This window comes from Theropithecus gelada, chromosome 6, assembly GCF_003255815.1.
Source record: "Theropithecus gelada isolate Dixy chromosome 6, Tgel_1.0, whole genome shotgun sequence".
NCBI lineage: Eukaryota > Metazoa > Chordata > Mammalia > Primates > Cercopithecidae > Theropithecus > Theropithecus gelada.
The window spans coordinates 5,146,357-5,166,094 of record NC_037673.1 but is presented as its reverse complement, the minus strand read 5'-3'; the positions used below and the strand labels follow the sequence as shown (position 1 = coordinate 5,166,094).

At 35.6% G+C, this 19,738-nt stretch overlaps 1 protein-coding gene across 1 annotated transcript in view; it reads right to left on the bottom strand.

The window, feature by feature from the left end:
• ICE1 (interactor of little elongation complex ELL subunit 1) overlaps positions 1-19,738 on the bottom strand; it is a 66,632-nt gene that overhangs the window by 33,732 nt on the left and 13,162 nt on the right. The window contains exons 3-11 of the mRNA XM_025388834.1: positions 19,549-19,583; positions 16,735-16,753; positions 15,323-15,434; positions 13,309-13,385; positions 12,223-12,260; positions 9,085-9,167; positions 8,833-8,872; positions 8,696-8,752; positions 1,982-2,068 (exon numbers count right to left, since the gene is read on the bottom strand). Coding sequence (XP_025244619.1) covers positions 1,982-2,068; positions 8,696-8,752; positions 8,833-8,872; positions 9,085-9,167; positions 12,223-12,260; positions 13,309-13,385; positions 15,323-15,434; positions 16,735-16,753; positions 19,549-19,583 — 548 coding nt within the window. The remainder of the gene's footprint in view (positions 1-1,981; positions 2,069-8,695; positions 8,753-8,832; positions 8,873-9,084; positions 9,168-12,222; positions 12,261-13,308; positions 13,386-15,322; positions 15,435-16,734; positions 16,754-19,548; positions 19,584-19,738) is intronic.

Here is a 19,738-nt window from a genome sequence, read left to right as displayed (position 1 = left end):
GTACTAATTATTAACAAAAACATTTGATTCCATAACCATTTATTATATTTGCAAGCTTTAAAAATAAGTTTTATAGAGGATCCAAGGCTCCTTGGATAAGCGGTTGATTATAGGGCTGGGGAGGGAATAATCCGAGATTGAAATATCTTGCGGTACCAGAAGTAAACAACTAAAAAAAAAAAAAAAATGGAGTATTTATGAAGGGCCCAGAAGCCAATCTAAAGAAGCTCCCACCAAAGCTAAAAGGATAGCACTGAATAAAGCAGCAATTATAGCAGGCAAGATCCACTGCTGGAGGCTAAAATCAGCAGGTGACAATCGGAAAGAAACAGAATATTTGCACAATGTTAAAGAACCTTTTTCAAGTTGATTCATTAGGAAAAAAAGAGTAACTTTACAACATAAAAACCTGCAGATACCACCTTAACCAAGTGATCAAGGTTAGAGCCCAGTGATAATACATATCCATATCACCTATCCCTAGAACAACTCCCTGAGCAAAGAGAAACATCACCACTGTGACGCTCTTGCCTTAAATTATTTACACAACCTCAGTATAACATGAGAAAACATCAGATAAGCCAAAGCAATGGGCTTTCTACAAAATAATATTCTCCCAAAGTGTAAAAGACAAGAGAGATTTAAAAACAAAACAAAACAAAAACAAAACAGGAACTTTTGGACTGGAGGAGGTGAAAGCAAGATGACTACTGAAGGCTTCCTGTACGGCATCCTGGAAGGAAAGGAGGATCCCTGGGGAAAACTGTGAAGTTCACAGTTTAGTTAATAGGGTTGTACCAAATGTCCTGGTTTTGATCACTGGTAACTGAAAATGTTAAAAATCCTGCAATCTGCTAAGGGATCCATGGGGACTCTCTAAACTACTTTTGTAACCATCCTCATATGAAAATAAAAAGCTAAAACAAAAGAATATGTCTTATGGTATAAGAAGATTCCAAAGATGCCATGTTTTCCCTTCTACTTTGGAAAAATTAACGTAATATATTTACCCCTCAAAAGCATATTTTTAAATACAAACATTAGATTATGAAATGAAGAATAGCTCTTTTAATAACAGCTTGACAACATAAAATCAAATGCTTAAAATAGAATGCTGATTGATATAGAAAGCCAAAAAGCATCCCCCGGTTGCTTCTGCCTAAACAGATGAATTGATAAATTATAAACTGAGGGGACTAATTTAGGAGTTGCGGGCACCATATGGTTAATACCAGTGGATACCTAGTAGGTGAACTGAGGGAAACATCTACTTAACGAAACCCCATATGCCTCTGTACACTCGACAAGTTCTGAGTCCACCATAAGTAAGAATCAGTAACTTGTCCCTTAACGTTTTTTTCCAAGGAAACTGTCTTTAGAAGCCTGAGAGGAAAATAAGGTGTAGGTTTCCATAGACTAAGAACCTCAGTGACCCATGAATTTACAGCAGCTAATCATAAGAAATTAGTAAAATGACAAAAAGCTAAATAAGTAGCACTTTTGTCTTATACAAGACAGCTATCTTCTCCCCTTCCACTCAGGATAGCTAAATCGACTATAACTGTGAATGTGCTAGAATGCCTCCATGATACTCTGAAAATCAAGATGTTCAACCAAAGGAACTGATAAACTACATTAAAAATAAACGAAGCTAAAGTGCTCACGGATTGATCAAATTCACGAAATGATTCTGAAGAAACTGTGCATCCTTCAAGTCTCCCCTCTCCACCTGCCAGTATGCCTCTGCTACTCGACCGTCTAATGTTTTTGAAGGTTCTCTGATGAAAGCTAAATGTATTCACTTGGATTAAAATTCACACTGAAGGGAAATGAGTTTTGTATAATAAAAAGTACTCATTCGTGTTTATTTCATTCTTTCAATGTTAGAATCAGGAGCTATTAAAAACTAACGGCTGCAATGCCTATGGTAAACCTCTCTACTTTCACATATGAAATCCATTTCTGTAAGCTTCTCTCTCACCTGGGATACATCTGCTGCCTTCACCAGGTAGTCTGTGTGTTGTGTTTACACAGAGCCAGAGTTCCTTCAGAAGCAGTTTTACTTTTCCTGTGAAACACAGTAAAGCATTAAAGTCACGTCATTTGGCTCACCGTACACAAGGCCAAATCATACTTCTGTGAAAACAGGGTTTATTAGGGACTTAGAAAATTAGGTAACTTAAACATCTTCCCCAAACTCAACTACTGTGCACAATACAGTTATTGATAAAAAGGTCTGCAATACTTTAGCTAAAAATTGAAGGCTGAAGGTACATTTGTTTGCTTATTTTTAAATAAATTTGGTGGCAGAGACAAGGGATTCAAAAGACCATGTGTACTTGCTGTTAAAGGGTTTTATTACCCCTTTATGTATGCATGGGACAAATGAATCTTTGGCCCACATATTTTCACCAGAGACTGCTTTGAGATGGGGGAAGGAAACACAGTTAATAACTGATAAGGGATCTGGGCTCTATGTATTCTATAAGGAGTAGAGAAGCATCCCTCAGTTATAAGAGGTTATCAGAAAAGTCATTAGACTTCACCATGCTGTAATTAACCTGGGGAGTTCAAGGATTACAGATAATCCATCAATGGACTTGAGGGGAGACGGTATGGGAAATGTGTGTGTATGAACATATGAATAGAAACCGATCATCACACACACAAGCAGACAGAGAAGCACATACTTTTATAAGGAAAGTAAAACCTTTGGAATTTTTATACATTTTCAAAGAGATGTAAATTCCTCAAATAGTTAACAACCAGTAATTCAAATTGAAAGGCCAAGGGATGCTGTAACTAAGACAGCCCTAATGCGATACATGTAACATTAAGAATATTATACTCTGGTTTTAAAGCTTTTCTACATTAATAGAAATTTCAAAACCTTCTAAAGCAAAAAGCGTTTATGAAAATATAATTATGAATAGCTTGTGGTGAAATGTGCATAAAAAAGACAACCCATACTAATTAAAATTCAACTAAAAGTAGCTTAAGTGTATGTAACTCTCAGGCCACCTTAAAAGTTCTATTAGAGTTTCCTTGAACTTAAGTTTTTTAATTAACCTTAAGCATTTACTGAAATTAGTGAAATATTTAATACAGTTCAAGAGAAGCTTAAAGACCAACCTTTAAAAACCAAAATGTCTCAGGGAATCACAGATTTTGTAAGAGATTAGCTCTACTTAAGCTGGCACACTGCTCGCTCCAAAAAATGAAGTCCACAGAAAGGGGACACAAAAAATGAAGTCCACAGAAGTCCACAGAAAGGACAACTGTGGAGGACAGCTCAAGTAAGTGTGAAAGGCTGGACACTGCCAACTCTCCTGAGCCAAAACCACCTTCTGATTGCCACTGTGTGTGAGCTACATCCATTTTTCAGTTCCAAAATTCTGTGATCGAATAGCTTATCTACATTGTGATATAACCTACCCAAAAGCCTGCTTCCAAACACTGTAATCCCCTTTGCTTAAATGACCTGACCAGGATCCCTGCTTATTACGTATACCCAAAGCAGCAAACAAGGAACCTTAAAAAAAAAGAAAAAAAGTTACTTTTCCATTCTTATGGAGGCTATCATCCAGAGCTATGCCTTTTCTAACTGAGCATTCCAACTGCTAATCTGACCCCAAAAAATAAACGAAAGCACTCTACTCCTAAATAAAGCAGAAAAAAAATCTTCAGCGTTAACTTTATACTTAGTGAATTGCACAACTTCCTCTAATCCTTTAAAATTCTTCCTTTATCAAACTCTAAGGCATGTATGAATATTTAAGGATTTACATATTCATTTATGAAATTTCTTTCCTACTTCATTGCTTTGTCATCTTCTGTATCCATATCACACTTCTTTAATCAGGGTAGGCTACTGAATATCCGTTAGAGCATAGTCCTTACTCTGTTTTTTCCTTTTGAAAAACTGTATTCTTCTGAACATACACTCTTCCCTATAAACCATCTGCTTGTCCTCTTCCACAGAAAACCTCTATGGGACTTTGAATGTTTCTGTATATTTATAAATATATTTGGGGAAATTTTACATCTTTATACTTTGTATCTTCTCATCCAGGAACATAATGTTTATGTACTCAGGTCTTCCTTAATGCTTTTAAGGAATGTTCCAGTTTTCCTCAGAAACACTGTATACTGATTTCAGGTCTTTTCTTAGACATCTGCTGGTTCAGGTACCACTTGAGAATGGGTTGTTCTTATTCCATTCCTTTTCTAACAGGTTAATAACGGAACAATGTATATGCTCATTGTATATGCCAGCACTTTACCAAGCTCTATTACTTCTAATTCCAACTGTAGTTGAGTCTTTTGAATTCTCTACATTAGTAATATCATCTGAAATAATGACAATTTCTACTTTCCTTTATTAGTATTCACAGCTCCCACTCTTCTGCATTTATTCTGTTGCACTGGTTCAGGCCTCCAGTACAAAGAAAAAAAAAAAAATGGAACTAACAAAAAGCATGCTTGCCTTGTTTTTGACAGTAATAACTATATTTTGAATGTTCCACCTTTGTCAAGTTAAATTTTTTTTTCTAGTACCTCATCAATTTTTTGAAATTGGGACTAGGTGCTGAATTGAGATGATCCCAACATTCTCTGACCCAGATGTAGTATTCCTGAGATAAATCTTCAAGCATAATTTGTCTGTACTCTAAATTCTGTGTGGGATTTAATTTCTTAAAATTTTATTTAGTATTTTTGCAGCTATACTAACAACAGAAGAGTCCTGAGTCTTGAGAATATGTGTGCATGCTATCTGCTTTTGGTACAGCATTATGCTAGCCTAAGAGAATAAAATGGAAACATTCCTTATTTTCTAAGTTCTGAAACAAAAAAATTAATAATAGAGACACTAGTTTTTCAATTAATGTTTACAAAGCTCACCTATAAACTATCTGGATTTATTATGCTGTTAGATCTTTAACTATTCTTAAAAATTTCTTCCCGGTTATTTTAAGTTTGCAGCAATTGTTCTGAATCAATTTGAGCATGTTTTCCTAGAAAATGGACCATTCTACTTATATTTTCACATCTGAATATGAACTTGTGAATTAAAAAATTTCTCTACTGTAGTTTTAATGCTTTCTCAATCCTGGTGCTGCTATTTTTTTGTTTGTTTAATCAAAGTTTACCAAAGAGATGTTGGTTTCATCAGCATTACAAAGAACCAGCTATCAGATTTAATTCTACTAAATCAATTGCTTTGTATCCTATTTCATTAAGTTTGCATTTTCATCATTTTTTTCCTTCATTTAAACAGTTCATTCTCTGTATTTATTTTCTAAAGTGACAATGTATCACGTAAGGCCATAACAGATTCCTTTGAACAGTGAAGGATTGCCCTACTGTTTACTTTCAGAACAGTTTAGTATTTCAGTTCTAGTCTTCTCTGTTACCCAAGAGAGGTTTTTTTGTGTGTGTTTATGTGAGTTGAGTTACTAGGTAAGTTTTGCAGGTTTTGTTTTTGCAGGGGGAGGGGGATTTTTATTAAAAGCTCATATTAAATTGTCGGTATTTTTTGTTGTTTACTTACTAGTCAACTTTTATACATGTTTGAAAAGTATCTTAACGAACTCCAGGTGTGTGGTTTACAAAGAGTTGTATATAAATTATCCACTTGGAACTGTGATTCCAATTCCATCCCTTGTCTGCTTTTGCTCTCTCTTTCTAAAAAACATATTGAAGTCTCTCATGACAAAAATAGATGTGGCCAGTCCCCCTAGATTTCCAAGAGTATTGCTTGACATCGTTTCACACTCTTAGGTACATACTAGCGGTATCTTCTTGGCAAACTATACTTTTAATCAACATTTCAATCATGTAAATTCATTTCTAAGCTTTTATTTTTTTTTTTTTTGCCTTATATGACTGCTTTAATGTCAGCATTGCTTGGAAAATTTTTATCCATCCCTCTAATATTCAGTCAGTTTCATCTAATTTTAGGTATTTCTTATGAAAGTGTCAGAGATGGAGACTGCATACAAAAATCATGCTCAACACTTGGTGGCCCCTATGAATATGAATATTCCATTTGTTTTCTGCTCAGGAAAGTTTCCTTCTGTCATGTCTTGATCACCTTCTCTCCTTATGGTTCTGTTCTCCCCTCTGAGAAGTCCTAGCAGATGCATATTGAGACATCTGGCTTTGTCCTCCAAATCTTATTTTATCTAGTATCTTTCATTTGTTTGTCCCTTTGTACGATGTTCTCAACTGCCTAGGATTCAGTCTCTAGGATCAACTTAATTGATATTTTATTTGTCCATCCAGTATTTCCACCTTTCTACTGGGTTTATTTTATTTATGCAATTGGATTTTTAATTTTCAAGATCCACAGCTGGTTCAATTTCATAGCAGCAGCCTATGGACATGTTCTTAGACTTTCTCTAAAGGAAATTCAATCAGTTTTCAGCACTTCCTTCTCATTCATAATTAAAGAGTTTCTCTCAGTCTTCTCGCATCTGTTGCTTTTCTCTTTTTTCTCACTGCTTTTTCTCTAAGTTTTAGATAAGCGTTTAGGCAGAACATCTTTGGCAGACAAAGTATATTTCTTCAGCCTACATTTTTAGTGCTATTCCTTTAGCAGTAAATGTAGATTCTCATTTCATAAATCTGTGGGACCCTGCCTTGCAGAGGAAGCAGTGGAAAGCGGATGCAGTTGTGAGGGTTTACATGGAGTATATAAACACCTTATTTTCTGGGAATAGGAGGAGCTAGCCCTTAAAGCAGCCATAATTACCCGATTTTCTGATATCCACACCCACTCTGAGGAGCTCCAATGTCATAGCTAAAACTTTAGAAAACTAAACTGGGGCCACAGTTCATGAGCAAAGGCCAGAAACAATTTTTGAAAACCAGAAGGGTGGCATTCTTTTCACCCTTTAATCAATTACCTGGCAAAATGCTAATGTCCTGCTCCTTCTCCCACTCCCTGCCACCTCTGATTTGGGAAAACTCGCAGCTTCTGCAATGAAAACTTACTTTGTGAGAGCTGCTATTTTCTCTGCAATTGCGGGTTTCATCACCAATTGATACTATCTGCTGTGCATCTTCCTCATTTCTTCTACTGATGGTAATCTTTGTAACTATCCAGGAGCTGCTGCTGTTTCTGTTTTTTTGTTTTTTGTTTTTTCTGGTCGAAAATTTTTGTTGGAATTTGAAAGAAAAGAAAGGCAAAGTGGCACTCAGACAGCCTTTTTTCATAAAGTGAAGTCAATCTAATAGTCTGGTGCTTGCTTTGCAAATCTTTTCCATAAGTCAAGTATTAGTGTTAACAATACACTTAAGAAGTAAGGATAAACCCATCAAGGTCCACAGCTAAATAACCAGCAGATTCCCAAAAACTGTATGTATTTGGGAAAAGTAAAATACACAACAGACACTATCCCTGCCCTGATTAGGAGGGTAGATAGAAACAAAGTGTAAGACAATTTTACTTGAGGTAGTAGTAAGTGATTTGAAACAAATACAACAGAACGCAGGGACAGAGCAGCTACAGAGGGAGGACGGAAGGGTTCTGCTTTGGATAGTAAGGCTGGGGAAGAGCTGAACTGTAAACAAATCTGTCAGTCCAAAAACGAAGATAATTCCATTCAACCGCTGACTACTGAACAGGAAAGCGAATGTTGTCAAGTCTTCTATTTCTTTCAGCAATAATTATTACTTAAAGTCTCATTTTCCATACACAAGAGAACAAGAATCTAGTCAAAAGCTCATGGAATCATATCTAGTGATAGTGGTAGGTGAGCAATCAATGCCCAGGGAGCTGAAAGGCGGGAACTGTTAAAGCCTTACACCAACGAAAACATGAACTTGTACTATGAATTTTTTAAAAAATTAAAGAAAAAAAGGTAAAGGTGACTTCTAAGAGACACCACATACCTGCACACAATTTAAATGTTTTTAATCGTTTCCACTTGGAGAAAAAAATTACACATTAGTGAGATGAAATACCATTATTTACTAATTAAACATTTTAAATGCATCCCCACAAAAAACCTCTGAGGTAGAGCAGAAATTCAAATTCCTATTTCCATTTTTAAAAGGAAAATGAAAATACAAAAACGGAAAGTAAATGGCAGAGTCACACAACAAATGGAAGGACTGAAGTGAAAATTCTCATTTCTCACCTCTAGAGTTATGCTTCTCACCTATGAGACGTGGCACTAAGCAATGCAGTGTGTCCACATTTGTATTACATTCCCTTGTTCCATGACCACCACTTTTCTTTGCAATTGTGGGCCTTCCCTAAACTTTTCTGTCTATACTATAGGGCTTTACTATATAATATACTATAAGGCTTGAACTCTACAGTTTTCCTGCCTGACTTTAACATTTTCTTATATAATTGGTACCTAGGAAATTTAATAAATTTAATAAATTATAATCCAGAGAGAAAATCTGTATTCATTAATCGAAAAGAGCAGATATTATATCTCCAACTAGTTTTCCTATCCCAAACAATATTGATTTTTGACTCTTTTATTCACTGTATTATTTTATAAGACAATAAGCTGATTATATGTGGATCTAATGAAGACACAGTAATACATGACTTCTACTAAAACGAAACATCTACTAAGCCCTGGCACTTTCACAATTATATGTAGGAGCAAAACACAGCCTCACAACCCACTAAGAGTAATACACAATACTAAAACAAAAGTTGCAATATACTCACTTTTATCTATGCTTCCATATGAATCACTTGAAATTTGTGTTCCGATATGTCTCAACTCTAAAAACATGGAGAAAAAATGGTTAATAAAATACTACATATCAAAAAGAAATTTATGTAAGCATTAACTGAATACTCACCCTTTTCATTTTTCTGTTTAGAAAATTCGTCAAGCCTTTCCTGTGAAAACAAAACATTAATAGTGTTTATGCTGAACAAGAAGTGCAGCCATTCCAGACCAAATGTAAAACAGGTGCAACTTAACAGGCAGCTGGGACTGTTTTTGCCAGGGGGCCTCGTGTCTGACTCCTACGTGAGTTACAACACAGAGACACTACAGAGGCCCTGGAACCACATATTTAAGGTGTGTGTACGCTGCTTTCATCTAGTACCTGTGTCTTCTTAAATTCCTTTTCAAGTATTTTCTTTTCATTTCTCAGTTGCTTGAAGTCCTGAGTTTGCTTGACAGCAGCCTCTTTATTTAAGTCCAATGAAGCAACAGGGAGAGAAAAATAATTTACTAACTTTACTACCGTGGTTAATGAAATACTCAAAATTTTATCTATTACAAGTTTTTCTCATTTCTTAAAACTCTGAAATAAATTTTGTAAAAAGCCATTGCTCCTTCAGTATTTTATCATCGGGGCTGAATGCAATACACTTTTTTCTTTAACTGTCATTTAAACCACAGAACTAGCATGGGCCTTAAGAATCCTTTCCAAACCAGGCACAGCAATCCCAATCCCCAGTTAGGGAAGAATTCAAGGCATAAAAGGGAGTTGCCCTCCCATTTCAATTACTGGCAACCCTGAAGTCTTAGAAATTTTAGAAATGCGATTTTATCTCAGAATATAGTGTCTTTATTAGGGAGGGGAGAGGCGATCTTCTCAATGCTTATTACAGATATGGTTATTCTTCCCTGGAATTCCCTTCAACAAGTTAGCTAAACATAATCCCTAGGACCTTTATTAGAGATCCATTTTTAGGTAATAGATCTCTTTATTAGAGATCTATTTTAGGTAATCCTTCATTCTGACTTCTGGTTCTGAAGCCTCAAATGGTCCAGACATACTATTAAGAATCTGACCAGTATTGACTTTACATAAATACGCTCATATACAATTACTAACTAAAATCCCATGAAACACTTCACTAACAATCCTCTCCTGACTCCTCTAACAAGTATGGGTATTTTTACTCAGTAATCTTTATTAAGTCACATTGATAATTTTTACTAGAAAAAAATATTATACATGAAAAATAAAGGTGACATTTTGCTTCACAGAAAGCCCGTTCTAAAACCTGCATATATAGTCTTATTGGCACTTCAGATTTCTTTAAAAACATTTCCTTGCAGTGGCTCACAACTATGATACCAGCTCTTTGGGAGGCTGAGCAGGTCTCTGGAGCCCAGGAGTTCAAGACCAGCCTGGGCAACACAGTGAAACTCTGTCTCTACAAAAAATTAGTCGGATGTGGTGGTGCACACCTGTAGTTCCCAGCTACTCAGGAGATGGAATAATCACCTGAGTCTGGAAGGCTGAGACTACAGTAAGCCATGACTGTGCCACTGTACTCCGGCTTAGGTGACAGAGTGAGACCCTGTCCCAGAAAAATAATAATAATTTCCTTGGCTGAGCACAGTGGCTCACGCCTGTAATATCAGCACTTTGGGAGGCTGAGGCAGGAGAAGCACTCAAGCCAAGGAGTTCAAGACCAGCCTGGGCAACCCTATCTCTACAAAAAATTTTAAAATTAGCCAGGTGTGGTAGCACACACTTACAGTCCCATCACTCTGGAGGCTGAGGCTGGAGGATCGCTTTAAGGCAGAACTACAGTGAGCTATGATTTTGCCACTGCACTCCAGTCTAGGCAACAGTGAGACCTGTCTCTAAAAACCACAAGAAGTGGGCCAGGCACGTTGGCTCAACATGGTGAAACCCCATGTCTACCACAAATATAAAAAAATTAGCCGGATGTGGTGGCACATGCCCCATAGGCCTAGCTACTCAGGAGGCGGAGGCAGGAGAATCGCTTGAACCCAGGAGGCAGAGGTTATAGAGAGCCGAGATCACCCCACTGCACTCCAGTCTAGGAGACAGAGCGAGATTTCGTCTCAAAAAAAATTTCTTTTTAAATAAAAAATGTGGCTGGGTGCAGTGGTTCACACATGTAATCCCAGCACTTTGGGAAGCTGAGGCGGGCAGATCCCTTGAAGTCAGGAGTTCAAGACCAGTCTGGCCAACATGGTGAAAGCCCATCTGTACCAAAAAATACAAAAATTAGCTAGGTTTGGTGGTGCGTGCCTGTAATCCCAGATGCTCAGGAGGCTGAGGTGGGAGAAACTCTTAAACCCGGAAGGCAGAGGTTGCAGTAAGCCGAGATCGCACCACCTGGACGATCGCACCACCTGTCCAGCCTGGGCGACAGAGGGAGACCCTATCTCAAAAAATAAAATAAAATAAATAAAAAATTTAAAAAGTTTAAAAATTTAAGAAAAAAAATTGTTTAAATACAATAGACACTTATCTCCACATTCTTACAAGAGATGTCAACACTTAGAACACAAAATATCATTCATACTGCCAAACTGTCAATGTTAGTGCAATAATCAAATCAGAGGAAAAATTGTTACCAAAATATTCATAGAGTTTAAGTCCAAAAAATTTGGTTCAATCAAGATAAATTAGTGACTAGAAATACTTTCAGCAACTATTATTATATGTGCCCTGATGCAACTAAATTCAAATTCTTACTTCACACCCTAAATGAAAATAAATCATCTCTGAAGTAGAGCACTAGCAAGGCAATGGGTCAGAAACCCACAGCAGCTAAGATGCCCCATCTGGCAAAGCCCCTTTGTCTCTACTTGGTATTAGGTCTGTGTCCTAACCACACAATGAAGGGAGGAAAAAGCAAATAAAAAGATCTTGAGTTCAATTCCTACCAATTCCTGAAAGGTTATTAGCTGAAATGTCAGCACTTAGATTCTCACATAGTCCCTCTGCATTCGTACCTACTCACTGTAGGCTAGAACCAACAAGAGGGAAGGGCAGGGCATGGGAGAGGATCAGGTACAAACCGGACAATCCCTAATGTACAAAATGTCATGGAAATCTCTGTATGTGTGTTATAACTATCTAAACACACCAGTTTCTTGGTACTAAAAGTAGCCACCCTTTCTACCAGGCACTTATTTCATTAAGAAAAAATGAAAAAGCCCTATGAGATTCAACTTTCCAAATTAAATTTTCATTAATTACTGCTTTTTGTAGCAAAAGTATGGCCTGCTATTATTTTGAGTGCAGTAACATTTCAGAGGTTTGCCACATTCCATCTCTACGTTACGATATGGTAATTGAGAGTAGTATTCACACTTCTCTGTAACAGACCCCTTGATGCAGTCATCCATGGATGTACCATCCAAAACCACAACAATTCAACTATTTGATCAAGAAGTACCTTCTCATACAGTTACCAATGATTTTTTGTACTGACCGAAAACTTCAGGTAACAATAGTGCCACTTACCTTGCAGCCTCTTCACTTTGGCTTCTAGTTTCTTCTTCCTAATAATGAAATTGTGTAAGTTAAATGCCAAGAAACAGTGGAAGAGGAAAAAATACGCTCTTATAATTTGTGGCACATATTTTTTAAATTACTAATATTTGTACAACAAATTTTCAGTCTGAACTAGTATCCTAAGAAAGAATAATATACTATTTAGTGTGAAATATCTTTACAGTGGATTAAAAACTTCTGTCCTTTCCACCAGAAACACATGCCATGGGCCTGTCAAGTTTCTGCCATGAGTACATCTGGGACCTTTCCTGAACCGCAGTGACAACATTCATGAGCCTAGCTGAAGTGTCTAAGTGTTCTCTAAGAGTCAGTCCAGAGTCTAATGAGTTAAGGTTACTCTTCAGGAGCATGCATGGTGTTAACAGTGGTCACAGCACCACTGTATGGGAAGCAGTGGCTGGAGAGCTGCACTTGTTTTAAGATGGATTTCTGAGACTCCGAGAAGGTGGGTAACTCTCTAGAGTCACTGCTTCGTTACATCTACATTCAATTGCTTTATGTATAGCTCACATTTGTTGTGAATAAACCTGACTACAGTATGAACCTCAACGATCAATGGGATGTTTTTGAACAGCCCTTTTTATGAACAAAGACACCCATTCCACATGCTATCGGTTAAAGCACTGGTACAAAGCAAGGGGTGGGTCACTATGTTCTGACACACAGACACGTTGTGAATGCATATACAATGCATTATATACATAAACACCTTTAGACACACACAGACACATGTGCATGCATCTATAATGCATATACATAGAGACAAACACCTTTATGGAGTTCTTTCTTTGTGCAGCCCTTTAACATATGACTATTTATTTAATGTTCCTTATGACCCTTCAAAGTAGATATAACTTCCCGTTTACACATGTGGAAACCAAGGTTGAGAGACTAACTAGTTCAAGACCATGCAGCTAATTATGGCCAAGAAATCCAAAGACTGTTAAAAAAAAAAAAAAAAAACACTATTGACGTAAGAATTATGTATTTTCAAAAATGAAACCCTATTTCTGTAGTAATTTAATAACTACTTACTGAGCATCACTCTTCAAGCATTCTTCCTTTACACGAGCATATTCCTGATGAGTTTCCTGATACAACTTTAAAGAACTCTTAAAAAAAAAAAAAACAGATATTGTCAAAATGAAAGTCACTGACCATTGGTCATAACTTGCTTTGACTCTGATAAGCTATTAACCAAATAAACAGATATCAGGCAGAAAACCAAAGTACAATTCACTGAATATTTTAATAGAGGTAACCAGATTCTTAACAGATGACATATGACTAACAATACAATCAAAAGGTATAACACTTAAAAACAATATACTAATTTTATTGTAATTCTAAATCTTCATAATTGGTTTAAATATCAAACAGCTAATATTTTTGCCTCAACTAATTAAAATTCAATATTATCCTGAAGAAACATTAGAGCATAATAAATTTAGCTAATGGTATTGCTACAGAAAAATATAAAACAAATAATTATACTTAAAGATAGCTGGGGAAAATGTGTGAATACTGATACATACACCCTGACAGCTACTATAAAATGGTAAAGACACTGCTATTGAGAGTTCTAGTGGGGTATGATATGTATACATTTCTTCAATCTCAACAGCTCTCAGAGATTTCTTTAATCTCAACAGCTTCATTATTCCTTTTTTACAAACGAGGAATCTGAGGGTTTGACAGGCTGACTTATTCTTCCAAAGACAGTGACTGAACGACTAATGAGGGTTATTATTAAGGTCTGACTCCAATGTTCATGCTTCTTTTCAAATAAGGCTGAAAAGATTATATAACCAGAATAGAGATCATTGAACACTGTGATTGTTTCTGTTTAACTTTGACAGCATAGTTACACATATAGTAAGAATTTCTATATAAAGAGAAAAATAAGTATGTACTATTAAAGCACATAAGACCTCAGACAGCTACATGTCACCATTAAAATAGCACAATTTGAGGAACACTCTCTAGAGGTACCAACACCACTGTGAGAAGTGCCTAGAGAGAAGAGGTTAAGAAGTGACGATCATTCCAGGTGGCTGCTACTTGGCTCATGCCACTTAAATCTATGGACTTTAATGTTTTTATCTGTAAAACCTATGAATTCTAAGATTTGTGTAGGGAGTAAACAACAATTTACATAGAAAAGTGAGTTTATAGCATTTTTAACAAACTGTTTTACTGCAACCTGACTTTGAAAAGAAGAAGAGTGTCCATGAAAGGATATATGTATCAGATTTTTGTTTCCGAAGTGGGCATCTTCTCCCAATGCTCCATCTCAGCTTAATAAGTATCACCCAAAGAAATCAAATACGCCCTCAAAGAAGTAACCCCTACCCTGAAGCTTACTTATAAAAGCATTATTGAAAGACTCATTTTTGTGTACCTCTCACAATGACAAACCACAAGAGACTACACATGATTGTCAAAAAAAAGAAGTAAGAGATTTTTTTAAAAAGGACCAAGCAAAGCTGTTAAGGTTACAGAAGTATACAGACGTTGCTTAAAATACTGACTAGTTTATGAATTATGAGAGTAGGTTCTTTAAAGGACACCTTAATTCATACCACAGCAGAAGCCCTACACACTTCATTCACCACTGGGCTCTCCAGAGCTAGGCCAGAGCTACTTAAGAAATAAAATTATCTTGGGCTCCCTCTCTCTTATATACAACAATTCCTCTACATTTCAAGTTTGAATTTTTGCATGTTATTTTACATTTAAGCAAAAAACAAAGGTATACAAATCAATTAATGCAGAACACATAAAACCACACAAATTCACAGCTAGAAGTGTCCTCTGATGAACCTCTCAAAAAGCATAAGCAACTAACACAGTATTGCAGAGCTAATAATCACTATAAAGACTAAGCTACTAAGCAGTTAGTTCAGTGTTCTCTAAAGCTGGTAACACACTGACTCCTGACTAGCCTTTTTCTCCTTGAACACATCAAAGCCCCCTTGTCCCAATTACACTGAATAAGCCGATCCTAATTCATTGACCATAAATCTTTACAGAAAATCATTATTGGTACCTTTTTCTCTTCTAGCTCTGCTTTTAAAGATCCCAGCTCTTCCTGACATTTCTGCAGGGGAGAAATTTTTTGAAGCATCTCTTCCACTTGGTGATGCAGAGTACTATTCTCTCTAAAGACAATGAATTAACATTATTACAGAAAAGTATCTATAAGGAATTATTAAATATATGTGCTTATAATTTCAGATTTCTAACTTGGAACAAGAAAAAAGGATGAAAAAATCTTTTTAAATGCACTCCTCTCTACACCAACATGATCTTCACATTGCCTTTATTTCTTAGGCATAGTATTTTTTTTTTCTTTTCTTTTTGTTAGTCAGGGTCTCACTCTGTTGCCTGGGCTGGAATATAATGGCTGGAGTATAGTATGTACTATTAGTATGTACTATATTAGTATACAGTATGTACTATATAGTATGTACTATAGTATGTACATACATACACGGCTCACTGCAGCCTCGACCTCCCAGGCTTAAATGATATTCCTGCCTCAGCCTCTGAAGTAGCTGGGACTACAGGTATGTGCCACCACACCTGGCTAATTAAAAAAAAAATTTTTTTAATAGTAAAAAAATTTTACCATTAAGTAGTACTATTTACTATTTGAGGGCCACCACACCTGGCTAATTAAAAAAAAATTAATAGTATAAAAATTTTACTATTAAATAGTACTATTTACTATTTAATATATACTATTAAATAGTACTATTACTATTCTTATAATTTGGCCTCCCAAAGGGGTAGGATTATGGGCATGAGCTACTGCGTCCAGCCTAGTAATCTATTTTTGATAAAAGTCTACCAAAAAGCCCTGTGAGAAACAAGTAAAATAGATTCTTAATTTGCTTAAGAATACTTTACAGTAAAATCACCCAAACAACCTGGCTGAGAGTCTGGCCATTCCAATCTTGAGTCTTGAGTTAATACCCCTATATTCAACTTAAGTGACAGGCAATTTTATGTCTTAGTTTATAACCACGTTTCATCTTCTACTGGGTGATGAATCCAAGCAGAGAATGAAACATTACCAAAATTTTGTGTAGGCCTATTTTCAATTGTTTCAAGTAACAGAAGATAAACAACCACATTAAATAGTGCGAACCAGGTAAACAACAGTTAATTTGACAGCAATAAGCTTCACTTCAATGGCAACGCAGTCAGTAAAAGTTACTGAAAAGTGAAGCACCAAGTTGTAATTTAAGACCTTAGAACAAATTCATTTGAAAAATGTAATAGTAGGAAAACTCAAGTCTTCTTTTATTGTGAGCATCAAAGCAGCATTCTACATTATGAGTCCATCCGATGTACATTTTGCTCAAAGCTGCTTAAAAATCTGCTCTAATAAATGTCTATCTCAGATGAACTACTCAAATAAGTGGTATCATAAACGATGAAAACAGGTTGGCTCACCTTCTTGCAAACTGCAGCTGTAAAACTTATTAAAGAAAACTCTGAGAATTTTATCTTCTGATTCTTGTCTGGAGATAAAACTCATTTTACAATTATTTTTAATAATTTGTGTTCAACATATATACAGGCAAGATCATAAATACTAGAAAACTATATTCAAAATGCGATCTATAACACAGCGGTAAGTCATCTTACTGAGTTACTTCCATTTACCATAATAACATGTATCAAAAGTAAAAATATGTTTCTCTAAACAGAGTTCTGTGAATAAATGTATGATTAGAATTAAAAGAATAAAGACAAAGCAATATGCAACTAACAGAAAATACCATGATTTCTCTATATAGCGGAATCCCCAAACCTGTCCTTCATTTTTCAAATAGTGCAGAGAATAATTTCAGCAAAAAGTTATGTGCTTACAAAAACCATACATAACCATACTTTTTAATTAGAAAACAGATCATAAAATCTACATAAACTCTCATTTTTTACAATTTATGTAATTTGATAACCTTATTTTACCATCTCATAAAGCCAGTAAAATATTCTAAGATAGCAAAAAACAATTCCTTTTTGTTTCATCTCCTAGGAATTCCTGTATTTATATCACAATATAGCACATGTATGTTCATAAAAACATGTCTGCATCCTACTCTATTAGAATGTAAGGTTCTAAAGGTTTCTGAAGGTCAAGAACTATATTTTATTCATCCTAAATTACAGTAATCTTTTCAAAACAGGAAAATTTAAAAAAATACCTGATGAAATAAAATACATTTCTTGCCATTTAGAAAGAGGTGATAATAAAGTAGTAAGAATTACACAAAAGAGCTGAAATACTGAATTATCATAGTGCAGTTATTGAAGAAATAACTTTCCTACCTTGAAAAAAATGGGAAAATGTACTGCTACTTTAGTAGCAAAAGGAACCAAATTATATCTTTAAAAGCCATGTTAAATCTATGACATTGGTACTTCAAGTTGCAGAGCAAACAACTGCATATTTGAGGTACAACAAATGCATATGGAGCAAATGTGAAACTTTTTTTGAAGTTATGTATCTATCTGTAGCTGACAATGAAGCCAAATATCGTATCACAGAATGAACCTCTGAAATCCAGGAATAATTAAAAGTTTTATCCATTAAAAAAGAATTCTCATAATTTCTGTTTAAAAATATTTCTGGTAAAACTCTAGAAAAGTCAAACAATTATTTCTCTGCTAGGTTTCATGTGTAAGTTACCTCAAAGAGTGTGCGTATTTTTTCCAAGAATGATATAATCAACACATACTCTCCTAATACTGGAACTGCCCATCTATTTCCCTATTTAGCTATCTAAAAGTTGTAATAATTGTTTCCATACACCTTTACTAACAATTGAAGGTATTATTCCTGCCATAATATGCATGTATAGGTAAATGGACTGATGGTTTTAACAAATAAGGCACGTGAGATTTCCAATGACCTTTATTTTTTAATGTAAAAATTCAGATACTAAAAATAAATCTAAAGGATATCTCTTAATTTTACGATTTTCACACAAATTAGAAATGATGATGATATGGTCTGGCTGTGTCCCCAACCAAAATCTCATCTTGAATTGTAAACCGAGTTGTGATCCCCAGGTGCTGGGGTGGAACTTTGTGGGAGGTGATTAGATCATGGGGGCAGTCCCCACCGTGCTGTTCTCCTGATAATGAGGGAGTTCTCATGAGAGCTGATGGTTTTATAAGGGGCTTTTCCGCACTTCACTCTACACTTCTCTCTCCTGCCACCATGTGAAGAAGGATGTGTTTGCTTCCCCTTCTGCCATGATTGTAAGTTTCCTGAGGCCTCCCAGCCATGCAGAACTCTTGAGTCAAATCTCTTTCCTTTACACATTACCCAGTCTCGGGCAGTCCTTTATAGCAGCATGAGAATCAACTAGTACAGATGGTACCAACACAAATAAATAAATAACTGGTGATGACATGTAAGTTCAGGTATGACAGAAACAATATTGAAGCAGGCCTCAAGTTATTGCCAAAGCTGAACAGCTGAATCTGTCCTGACATCAAATATGAAGCTAAATTTCAGGGACTCCCTAAAGGAATACATACGTTAACTTTTATGAGAGAAACTTTATGTTTTTACAGGAAATATTTAAATCAAGGTGTCACCACTGCAAGACATGGAAGGATCAATTACACACATCTTTTTCCCACTGCTAAAAAACAGCTGACCAGATGCTAACTCCACAACTGAGCTCATTAAATGGCTATTGAACAAATGGTGACTATAAGGCCAAGAATTGTCTTCTGACTGCCCAAGAGCATTCATGAATATACAGCAACACTATTTCTAAATGATTTTGGAGAGATATATATATTTACACACATTTCCCTGTAAATCACAAAAATAATTGATACAAGTCAATTGCCCAACATTTTGAATTTCCCATACTGTACTTCTTGCAGATTCAAAAGTAACATTCAGAAAGTATCACATTCAATTTCACATTATTCGTACACCTAAAAAACATGCTACATTCTCAGTACAAATTAAGAGAAACCCACCCACTAAAAAGCTTATGAGACGTTAAGAAAATCAGAGTCAACCAGAAAAATAATCTACTCATTTTTAAAACTCATCATTAAACGTGGATTAAGAATAAAAGGACTATCTGTTTACTGTGCTTGTGAGACATGCTCCCTACTGAAACCTGTTAAGTACTATCTTCCAACAGGCCTATGACGAACAATTCTCACATCTCTTTCAGGAATTATACATAAGTTAGTTCCAAAATTCAACGAAAGAAGCCAGTAAAAGGATATCATCACATTTCTTCTGATATTCTGTTAACAAATTACTGCAACAAAGAAAAGAAAAATTACATTACTTTTTAACTTAGAAAATATACTATGTTAAAATTATGTTTCAAACCATGCAAGGCACCCTCTAGACTTCCTAGATTTCCTGAAACAAATGTATCCTAAATTAATGACTATATCACCTTAAATTTCT